Source organism: Physeter macrocephalus, chromosome 4 (assembly GCF_002837175.3).
Source record: "Physeter macrocephalus isolate SW-GA chromosome 4, ASM283717v5, whole genome shotgun sequence".
Lineage (NCBI taxonomy): Eukaryota > Metazoa > Chordata > Mammalia > Artiodactyla > Physeteridae > Physeter > Physeter macrocephalus.
Window position 1 is genome coordinate 145901387 of NC_041217.1, and position 10967 is coordinate 145912353.

Here is a 10967-nt window from a genome sequence, read left to right on the forward strand (position 1 = left end):
GGTGCAGGCTTGCCCAAGCAAAGGGAGGGGTATCTGGGTCCGAGGACTGTAGCCCCTCTGACCCTGGCGTGCCCTGCGATCTACTCCAAGGCTCTAGGACTCCGACCCCAATCGGGTTTGCCACCACGCAGTGTTGGGAGCGGGGAAGTTGCTCTCCCGCAGCCGCCCACTCGGCCAGCTAGCTGCAAGGCATCCGAGGGACCGAGCACCAGCGGCACTCGCTGGGGGCAGACACCAGCCACCGCCCTAAGCGCCGCCCGCCGCCCTCTCACCCCGCGGTAGCGGCGGCAGCGGCGGAAGCGGGGAGGCGGGCCGCCCGGGCCGGGGCGGGGCCGCGAGCGGCATGGAGGAGGTGGAGGCCGCGGCGCGCCGGGCCGAGCAGTGCGGGCCCGAGCCGGGCCCGAGTGGGGCCCGGGCCCCCTGAGCCGTGAGTGTCTCTGGGCGGGGGTCCGGGAGGGGTGGCATGGCCGGGGCGGGTCCCCGAGTGCTGGGGTGGCCCAAGGCCCGGGAGGAGAGGAGCAGGGCCAGATAAGAGGGGGCGAGGGCGGAAGGGGGTGGAGAATGGGGGGGGGGGTCGCTGCCCTTCGCTCACCCTAGGACTAGGAAGGCCTGGGGCTTGGTTCTTTTAGGGACTGATGAGCCTTGAGAGCCGATTATTTGGCCTCCAGCCTTGGGACAATGGGCAGTCCTGTCAGTTTCCCCAGCCCCAGGGGAGTTTCCAGGTGATCTGACCCCTCTGAAGGTTTCCTTTCCAGAGAAGTTGAGACACTTTTCCCAGGTCACACAGCATGGATACCGCAAGGAAGTTACTGGGGGGGGGTCCTCCCTCATCTCCCCAAGAAAGCATCAGACTTTGGGAGGAAAACCTTACCCCACGTGACCCTCTGGTCTCCTCAGATTCCTGAAGGCATGGGTTGGCCAGGACAGTGGTGACCCCCCAATCCGGCATGGACGACTGGAAGCCCAGCCCCCTCATCAAGCCCTGTGGGGCTCGGAAAAAGCGGAGCTGGTATCTTACCTGGAAGTATAAACTGACCAACCAGCGGGCCCTGCGGAGATTCTGTCAGGTATAGAGGTGTCCAATACCTCCCAGGGGCTCCCTCCCAGCTTTACCCCAGCCTAGACTATGGGCATTGGGACCTACTTTGGCTGCCCCCACCCTGGAAAGAGGGTGGGAAACCTCTTTGTCTCATGTCCCTACCAGGTAGTGGGTTGGGTCCAGAGTTCTGGAATCAGAACCCAAGTACAACCTCCTAGGCTTTTGACAAACCTGAAGTTGGATCAGGAAGGCTTTGCCCAGGGCCCACATCTGTCAGACAGTCAGGGCTAGGACCCAGGTCTTCTGATCCCCAGCATGGTTCTCTGGGACTGGCTCCATCTCTAGGAACTAATTGTGGAGGAACCAAGGGAATCAAGGCTCAAATGGAAGAATACAGGAGTTCTGGGTAGGGAGCGCCCTGATGAAGGGGGAAGGGTCAGGGGAGGGTCCCTGAAGGAGGTGGTCGTGAAACTGAACCCAGGTCTGGGGGATTAGAGCTGGTCAGACAGAGGGAAGAGAGGCAAAACCCAGGTTCTCCCTGTGTCATTGCTTCAGCCAGAGCCCTCCTTTCAGGAAGACTGCAGTGATCTGGAGGGGGTGCCCCTCTTTAGTTGTCCCCACCCCTCCCCTCAGACAGGAGCTGTGCTTTTCCTACTGGTGACGGTCATTGTCAACATCAAGTTGATCCTGGACACGCGGAGAGCAATCAGCGAGGCCAATGAAGACCCGGAGCCAGAAAAAGACTATGGTAGGACCAGACTGAGGATGGGATTGGTGGTGGACGGGGCGTCCCCTGGGATCCTGTGGCTGAAATGGTGGGCAGATCCCAAGAGGTGAGAGACTGCTGGAGGAACTATCTCCATGACCTGTCACACACCCACAGATGAGGCCCTGGGCCGACTGGAGTCCCCACGGCGCAGAGGCAGTGGTCCCCGACGGGTCCTGGATGTGGAGGTATACTCAAGCCGCAGCAAAGTGTACGTGGCAGTGGACGGCACTACGGTGAGTGGTCTGGTGTCTAGTGTATGGTCACTCCATTCTACTTAGGGTGTGGTCCGCTGGCTCTGGGTCCACTGCCTGAGTGGGAACTGCAGCTCTGTCAGTTTCTAGCTGTGTGACTTTGGAGGCCTCAGTTCCTCATCTGTAGACTGGGACTGATGATTTCTGCTTGTCAGGATTAAATGTAAGGTATGTGAAATGTATTATATGTGGTGGAATATTATCAAAAGTGATCATTAGTATTAGTAGGCAGTTAATTCAGTGATTTATTATTTCGTGGTCCCATTTATTTATTTATTTCCTGGTCCCTTCTTTGACCTCAGCCTTGTCCTGGACACTGGGAGCCTGGAGGTAGTCAGCCCTGGCCCTACTTTGAGAGGCTCCATCTGTTAGACGGTGATACCTCCAGCATGAGGCAGAGATAGTCAAGGGCTCTAAGAGTCATGAAAGCTGGCGAGGGGTCGGGGGGTGTTGTAGAAAGATGGAATCTCTTTTGATGGGGGTGCTATGGAGGCTTCCTGGAAGAGATGGCCTTCAGGCTGGGTTGGAAGAGAACTGTGTGAACAGAGGCAGAGGAAGGAGGGGAGGTTTTGTTTCATGCAGCTGTTTTTTTTTGTTTGTTTGTTTGTTTGTTTTGCGGTACGCGGGCCTCTCACTGTTGCGGCCTCTCCCATTGTGGAGCACAGGCTCCGGACGCGCAGGTTCAGCGGCCATGGCTCACGGGCCCGGCCGCTCGGCGGCATGTGGGATCTTCCCGGACCAGGGCACGAACCCGTGTCCCCTGCATTGGCAGGCAGAGTCTCAACCACTGCGCCACCAGGGAAGCCCCATGCAGCTGTTTTTTTTAAGTGCCCATAAGACAGAGAGACCTCAAATGCCACAGTGAAGAGTCTGACCTTGTCTCTGCTACCCTGTAGGTGCTGGAGGATGAGGCCCGGGAACAGGGCCGGGGCATCCATGTCATCGTCCTCAACCAGGCCACGGTGAGGTTCTAGGGGTGGGGACTTAGAGGGCCAAAGCTGAGCCCTCCTTGCTGGTGACACTTACTCATGAGAGGTGTGTCTCCTGCCAGGGCCATGTGATGGCAAAGCGGGTGTTTGACACGTACTCGCCTCACGAGGATGAGGCCATGGTGCTGTTCCTCAACATGGTGGCACCTGGCCGAGTGCTCATCTGCACCGTCAAGGTCAGTGACTCTGCCTTGGCCCCATTCCCAACACCCCTAGCTCCAGCCCTGTTCATGGCCCTGGGTTCTGTGCCCCTAATATGGCATAGTGGCAAGAGCCTCTGGAGGAAGGTGACCAGGTTCCAATCCTATCCTTGTCAGTGGAGAGCAAGACAGAGTCCCTACCCTTATGGAGTTTACACCAATAGGGCAAGATCAACAAAAAGCAGCGAAATAAATCTACAATGTCAGGAAAAGATAACTTGTATGAAGAAGAAAATTAAGCAAGGGAGACAGGGTGATGGGGGTGCATTTTAGAAAGGGGAGGCCTCTGTAAGGACATGACCTGTGCACAGAAAGCTGGAGGAAGTGAGGAGTGAGCCAGGTGAATATCTGGAGGAAGAGCATTCTAGATAGAAAGAATAGCAAGTGCAAAGGCCCTGAATTGGTAAGGTGCTTGGTGTGCTTGAGGAACAGCCGGGCTGCCAGTGGAGCTGGAGCAGAATAAGGGAAGGGAGGAGAAGGGTGGTGGGAAGAGGGCAGGGAGGTAGCAGGGGACAGAGGTGCAGACTGTGTGGGATCATGTTAAGGACTAATTAGCCTAGTGATCTTGGGTGATTCTCAGAATCTGTCTAAACCTTTAGTTATCTGTGAAATGATAGTAACCACAAAGGGTTGTTGTGATAGTTTAATGAGCTAATTTAAGTGAAAGGTTTTACATGGTGCTTGACATGTAGTTAGTGTTCCCTGAGGCTAGGTCTGCTGGAGCTGTGCCAGTCAGGCTGACCACCTTTTCTGGTCTCCCAGGATGAGGGCTCCTTCCACCTCAAGGACACAGCCAAGGCTCTGCTGAGGAGCCTAGGCAGCCAGGCCGGCCCTGCCCTGGGCTGGAGGGACACCTGGGCCTTCGTGGGACGAAAAGGAGGTGCCAGCACCGTAGGCCAGCCACCCTGTAGTATTAAGGGGCTGGGAGGAGCAGAACTCTAGGAGATGGGGTGGGCTGGGGGGCAAATAGGAGTCAGTGGTGGTAGGCTGGATGAAAGTGGGCAGGGAGATGGGAAGAAGCTCCAGAACTGCAGCCTGGGCCCCCATTGCCCCTCATTTCTGCCCCCTGCCAGGTCCTGTCCTCGGGGAGAAACATTCTAAGTCACCTGCCCTCTCCTCCTGGGGGGATCCAGTCCTACTGAAGACAGATGTGCCGCTGAGCTCAGCTGAAGGTGGGGTTAGCGGGCGCTGGGCTCCAGGGCAGTGCCTGGGCTGGGGATAGGCATTTGGGTTCTCTTTACGGGGCTCTATTCTTGCCTGGGTGCCTGGTGTTCTCCAAACCACACTGGCCTCATGCCCTCATCCTGTTGACCTCATCCCTGCCGCAGAAGCAGAGTGCCACTGGGCAGACACAGAGCTGAACCGTCGCCGCCACCGCTTCTGCAGCAAAGTCGAGGGATATGGGAGTGTGTGCAGCTGCAAGGACCCCACACCCATCGAGTTCAGTCCTGACCCAGTGAGTGGGGCCTTGGGCAGCGAGGCCCGGACTCCTTCCCAGCTTGGCAAGGGGCCCCAGGAAAGGTCCAGGTTGGGCTTTCCCTATCCCAGCCTGGGAGGGAACCAGAAACTGAGGATTTATACTGAGCTCTGAAAGACGAGATGTCTTGGTTGTGGGGAAGGAGCAGGCCATGTGAGCAAAGGCCTAGAGTTGGAGTTGGGCTGAGTGTGTGGAGGGGCCAGGACAGGGAAGACCCTCTGCCTTTTCCCTTGAGTCTCCCTCTCCCTCAAGACTCTTCCCCAGGTGGGGATTCCAGTTTGAAGAGAGGGTGAGGCAAGAGCTGAACACTATTTCTCCCTCAGCTCCCAGACAACAAGGTCTTCAACGTGCCTGTGGCTGTCATTGCGGGGAACCGGCCCAATTACCTGTACCGGTGAGCCTGGGAGGGGGCTGTATCCAGCACTGAACAGGAGGGTGGTCAGTGGTGGGAACCCGAGGCTCATGTACCTGCAGGGGGAACTCTTGAGGTGGGCGGAACGGAAACAGATTCTAGGTCCATTCACCTTTGGGGGTGAACATGGGGAATCTGGGCCCATCTGTAAGCACAGAGGAGTCCTGATTTGGGGGGACAAAGAGGCCTAATCCAACCCTGGGCTCCCCAGGATGCTGCGCTCTCTACTCTCAGCCCAGGGGGTGTCTCCCCAGATGATAACAGTTTTCATCGATGGCTACTATGAGGTGAGTGGGGCTTGTGGGCTTTGGGCGGAGCAGAGTGCAGGGTTGCTGGTGCTGAGTAGCAATGATCACAGAGGACTGGCAAGGGAGACAGCCTGGGCAAGGGCCGTGAAATGTGCAGGGCTTGGCGTGTCAGAGCCTGCAGAGGTGGGCAGGGGGCGGGTGGCTCACATGATGACCAGCGGCCATGCCCCTTAGGAGCCGATGGATGTGGTGGCGCTGTTTGGTCTGAGGGGCATCCAGCATACTCCCATCAGCATCAAGAACGCCCGTGTGTCTCAGGTACCGCCTAGGCAAGGATGGAAGGGGTGGACACCTGGCCCCACTATCCACCCCAAAGCTTATGTGCCCTATTCCTACTCCCCACCCAGCACTACAAGGCCAGCCTCACTGCCACTTTCAACCTGTTTCCGGTGAGTAGTAAAGACAAAACTCTTGAACCTAGAGAGGGGAAACATGGGCATAAGTCTGGTCTTATTATATAGCAAGCTCTTCCTCTCTCTGGGTCTCATCCTCCTGATGTGGAAAATGGGGGTAGTGCTGCCTGAGAAGTGGGATGGAGGTGGAAGAGACGGGATGAGAAAGTCCCCCTTGGGATCATGTTGTCCCCCACCCCCTACAGGAAGCCAAGTTTGCTGTGGTTCTGGAGGAGGACCTGGACATCGCTGTGGATTTTTTCAGGTGAGGGAAGTGTCCCTCCATGCAGCTCCAAGCTGCGTAGGGCCTCTTTGCTTGACTGGGTCTCCAGGGAGGAAGGCAATGAGGGGTCTTGGAAAGCTTTCTGGAGGAAGCAAGCTCCAAAGTGGGGAAAAAGCCTGAGCAAAGCTAGGCTGGCAGGGGTTGGGGCTGGAGTAGAGAGTAGAAAGGATGAATGGAGACAGTGGGGCTTTGGGGGAAGGAGGCATGACTCCTGAGACCCATCTCCAGTTCTTCCAGCATCACTGTGTGACTGGGTTTGTCCTTGCCCCTCCCTGAACCCCTGGACCCTGCCTCTCAGTTTCCTGAGCCAATCCATCCACCTGCTGGAGGAGGACGACAGCCTCTACTGTATCTCTGCCTGGAATGACCAGGTAGGCTGAGTGGCCAGGGGTCAGCTGCGGAGTTGGTAGAGGCCCCGAGCTAATACCTCCCATCACGGCCGCCTGTCCCCAGGGGTATGAACACACAGCTGAGGACCCAGCACTGCTGTACCGCGTGGAGACCATGCCTGGGCTGGGATGGGTGCTCAGGAAGTCCTTGTACAAGGAGGAGCTTGAGCCCAAGTGGCCCACACCAGAAAAGGTACCCTGGCAGGGTAGGGTGAGTGGGCTGAAGTCCCCTACCAGCTCGGAACTTCGTAACTCTCAGAGTCTTCCACGCCCCCAGCTCTGGGACTGGGATATGTGGATGCGGATGCCGGAACAACGCCGAGGCCGAGAGTGCATCATCCCTGACATTTCCCGATCCTACCACTTTGGCATCGTTGGCCTCAACATGAACGGCTACTTCCATGTGAGTGGGAGGCAGGGGTGTTGGGGCATAGGGCACAGTGTGGTAGATGGGGCAAGAACATGGACTCGAGCAACCCCAGCTCTGCCACTCACTAGCCATGTAGCCTTAGGGAAATTACTTACCTTCTTTTGCCTCAGTTTCTTTATTTGTGAAGTGAGGATAAAAATACTCCTACCTCATAGGATTATGAGGTTTAAATGAGTTAATATGTATAATATGCTTTGGACTGTAAACATTATATAAGGATTAGCTGGTATTATTTTTAGCATTACTATTCTTAGCACTAGATTGTGGGTGTGGGGAGGATATTTCTGCTGCCACGCACTCGTCCAGCCCAGCAAACTCTGCCCTCTCCTGTCCTTGCAAGTGCTGAGGCCTAAGCCTCAGCCTGAAGTGAACAGAGAGGGCCCCAGGTCCCCACCCCTTCATCGCTGTGTCCAAAGGGCCACTCCCCAGTTATAGCCAGGGAGGCCTTGAACAACCCAGTGTAAAGAATGGAGAGTTTTGGGCTTCCCTGGTGGCGCAGTGGTTGAGAGTCCGCCTGCTGATGCAGGGGATATGGGTTCGTGTCCCGGTCCGGGAGGATCCCGCGTGCTGCGGAGCTGCTGGGCCCGTGGGCCATGGCCGCTGGGCCTGCGCGTCCGGAGCCTGTGCTCCGCAACGGGAGGGGCCGCAGCAGTGAGAGGCCCGCGTACTGGGAAAAAAATAAAATAAAATAAAAGAATGGAGAGTTTCTAGCTTGGAAACTCCTAGAAGCCAGAAGGGCCTTCAGAGGCTGATTACTACAAGACCCCCACTCATCTCCGAGAGGGATGAGGAGTGACCTCATGTCCCTCACCCTTAGTACCTTAGTCATAGCAGTTTTCTCCCTCCCAGTCCAGCCTGTCCCTTTGCATGGGCCGTTTCTGGCTTCTGTGACCCTAGAACACCAGGCCCAGGGAGAGCCACTGGGGACAAGGACTAGCTCAGGGGTCAGTAGCATGAGATGCCAGTATGAGCATGAGCTCTCTGGCAATGGTGGAGCCAGATTAAAGCTAATAAGAGTCTGCCAAGCATGCTGGCAAGAGGATGGGGAAGATGGGAGGAAATCAGAGGGACCTTTATAGGTCTAGGACTTCATTTGTGGGCCTCGTGGATATGTGGTGGGTCAGCGGGCAGGTGTGGGCCAGACAGTGTAATGCCCTGATTTTCACCTTCACATCCATTCCAGGAGGCCTACTTCAAGAAGCACAAGTTCAACACGGTTCCAGGTGTCCAGCTGAGGAACGTGGACAGGTGTGGGCTGGGGACGGCCAAGGGGAGGATATTTAGGGGCCTTGATAACCAGTGCCTGACAGGCCCTACTAGCCCTGTGGTCTGTGTGTTTACCCCAGCCCTGCTGCCCCCCAATCTCCATGTCATCCCTTGAGGGGCTACTCCCTCCCCTGACCCATTTCTCCCTCTCTTTTAGTCTGAAGAAAGAAGCGTATGAAGTGGAAGTTCACAGGCTGCTCAGGTATGGCCTAGGGCAGTGGGGTATGAGGTGGCGGGTAAAGAGAAGTCAAATACTGGGAGTCTTAGCCCCATAATTTGTGGGGCCCACTGCAAAATGAAAACCAGGGTCCCGGGCTTCCCTCGTGGCGCAGTGGTTGCGCGTCCGCCTGCCGATGCAGGGGAACCGGGTTCGCGCCCCGGTCTGGGAGGATCCCACGTGCCGCGGAGCGGCTGGGCCCGTGAGCCATGGCCGCTGGGCCTGCGCGTCCGGAGCCTGTGCTCCGCAACGGGAGAGGCCACGACAGGGGGAGGCCCGCATACCATAAAAAAAAAAAAAAAAAAAGAAGAAAACCAGGGTCCCTTGTTCAAACATTACTCAGTGGGACTTCCCTGGCGGTCCAGTGGTTAAGACTCCACACTCCCAATGCAGGGGGCGTGGGTTTGATCCCTGGTTGGGGAACTAAGATCGCATGTGCCGCGGCCAAAAAACGCCAAAAAACAACAAATGTTAAGAATTCCAAGATGGCAGCAGTAGAGCATTAAAAGGACAGGGCCTGTGTGACACACTCATGAGGTGGGCCCTGTCTTGGCCTTTCTCCCCCACTCCCTGCTACAGTGAAGCTGAGGTTCTGGACCACAGCAAGAACCCTTGTGAAGACTCTTTCCTGCCAGACACAGAGGGCCACACCTATGTAGCCTTTATCCGAATGGAGAAGGATGATGACTTCACCACCTGGACCCAGCTTGCCAAGGTGCCTCAATAACACACCTACCCCAGGAATACCCCTCCCCAAGATACAAGGAGCCTTTCTGGAATCTTCCACCTCAGAACCTTCTCTTCATACTCTCAGAGACTGTCTTCTAAGCCCCTTTACAAATCCATATTCTTGAAGATGCTACCTCTTGCAAACTGAGGAGGCTGCTGAGGAGAGGGGGGTGGCCAAGGGCCCTCCCCACAGCTCTCTGACTCTTGCCTTTGCCCCACCCCACCTCTACCAGTGCCTGCATATCTGGGACCTGGATGTACGTGGCAACCACCGGGGCCTGTGGAGATTGTTTCGGAAGAGGAACCACTTCCTGGTGGTGGGGGTCCCAGCCTCCCCCTACTCGTGAGTGACTCTATTCTGTCCTTGGAAATGGAAGACTAGTGGGGTTAGGGGACGTAGCTAATGACCTCCTCCCTATTCATTTTCCTGTTACCTTGCCAGAATGAAGAAGCCACCATCAATCACCCCAATTTTCTTGGAGCCACCCCCAAAGGAGGAGGGAGCCCCAGGAGCTGCAGAACAGACATGAGACCTCCTCCAGGACCCTGCAGGGCTGGGTACTGTGTACCCCCAGGCAGGCTAGCCCTTCACCCAATCCTGTAGGATTTTGTAGACACTCTCAGGGGCTGGGGCTGGTTTGTTTTTAACATGAGACTTAATTACTAACTCCCAGGGGAGGATTCCCCTGCTCCAACATCCCTGTTCCTGAGTTGGAGGTCTATTTATTTACTTCCTTGTTGGGAAAGGGCAGGATAGTACCTGGGAATCTTTGGGATCCCTGGGCAGCTGATCCTGCCCTTTGTATACTCCCTCCTCCCAGGCCTGGCTCAGAACCTAACCTATTTATTGACTGTCCTGAGGGCCTTGGAAACAGGCGGAAGCCTGGAGGGCCTTGATTTTTTTTTTGGACTGGGGTGCTGCCCTGAGGGTGGGGCAGGCTCTTACTCAGGAAACTGCTGTGCCCAACCCATGGACAGGCCCAGCAGGGGCCCATCTGCTGATGCAGACTCACTCAGAGACCCTCAGACACTGAACCAGGCCTCTTCTCAGCCTCCTCTTTGTCCAGATTTCCAAAGCTGGATGAGGTGGTCATTGATTAAAAAAGGAGAAAAGCTCTGGGGATTGTCTTGTGACTCTGTGTGTGTGTGTTTGTGTGTGTGTGTGTGTGTGTGACACAGAGAGAGAGAGAGAGAGACACACACAGAGACAGAGAGAGACAGAGAAAAAGAGATGGGTGGGAGAGAGGATGGTCATGATGGATGATGAGTTTTCTTTACTGTCCTCCACAGGTTTATCTTCCATTTGGGGCCATTTGGCCAGCAGGGTACACCCAAGTCTCAAACTCCAAGATTTTTACCCTAGAACAACAGAGCCTGACCTTTGCCCCACCCTACTTGGCGCTGAGCTCAGAGCGGCCACCCTATACCCCATTCCCACTGTTTAATTAACCATCAGGCTGTTTCCTGCCTAGCTCGTGTCTGGGCCAGGGCACCTGTCCCCAAAAATGGAGCAAGAGAGAGCAAAAAGGGATACCTGGGGATGGGGGGTGATAGAGAGCGTGAGTATAGTGGAGGTAGGAAGGAAGTGGATGAGACAGAGCTGAATGGGTATCATTCAGGAAGTGGGGACTGGGCTGCACGTGGAGACACAGGAACAAGGATGTCTATGGCCCTTAGGGTACTTTGTATGCAGATTCCATATCTGGGCATTTTTTGGAGAAAAGCCATCATTTTCATCAGATCACCCAACCAGTGATCCAAAGAAGTCAGGAAGATCTAAGTTAGTCATGCTAGCACCAGAAAATGGATGAGATTG

General features: G+C 55.8%; 1 protein-coding gene across 2 annotated transcripts; it reads left to right on the forward strand.

The window, feature by feature from the left end:
- Positions 1-329: 329 nt before the first annotated feature.
- On the forward strand, positions 330-10268 carry POMGNT1 (protein O-linked mannose N-acetylglucosaminyltransferase 1 (beta 1,2-)). 2 transcript variants are annotated; one of them, XM_024119916.3, is made up of 22 exons: positions 330-427; positions 898-1067; positions 1673-1787; positions 1923-2041; positions 2956-3021; positions 3111-3224; positions 4011-4128; positions 4322-4420; positions 4577-4704; positions 5049-5119; positions 5349-5424; positions 5620-5703; positions 5793-5834; positions 6044-6102; positions 6419-6491; positions 6574-6702; positions 6787-6912; positions 8123-8187; positions 8363-8407; positions 9002-9137; positions 9385-9494; positions 9594-10268. In XM_024119916.3, the coding sequence occupies exons 2-22, from the start codon at positions 948-950 to the stop codon at positions 9679-9681; spliced, it is 1983 nt and encodes a 660-aa protein (XP_023975684.1). In that variant the 5' UTR covers positions 330-427; positions 898-947; the 3' UTR covers positions 9682-10268. The 2 variants fall into 2 exon arrangements, with proteins under 2 accessions (XP_023975684.1, XP_023975685.1); XM_024119917.3 differs by lacking the exon at positions 4322-4420.
- Positions 10269-10967: the final 699 nt, after the last annotated feature.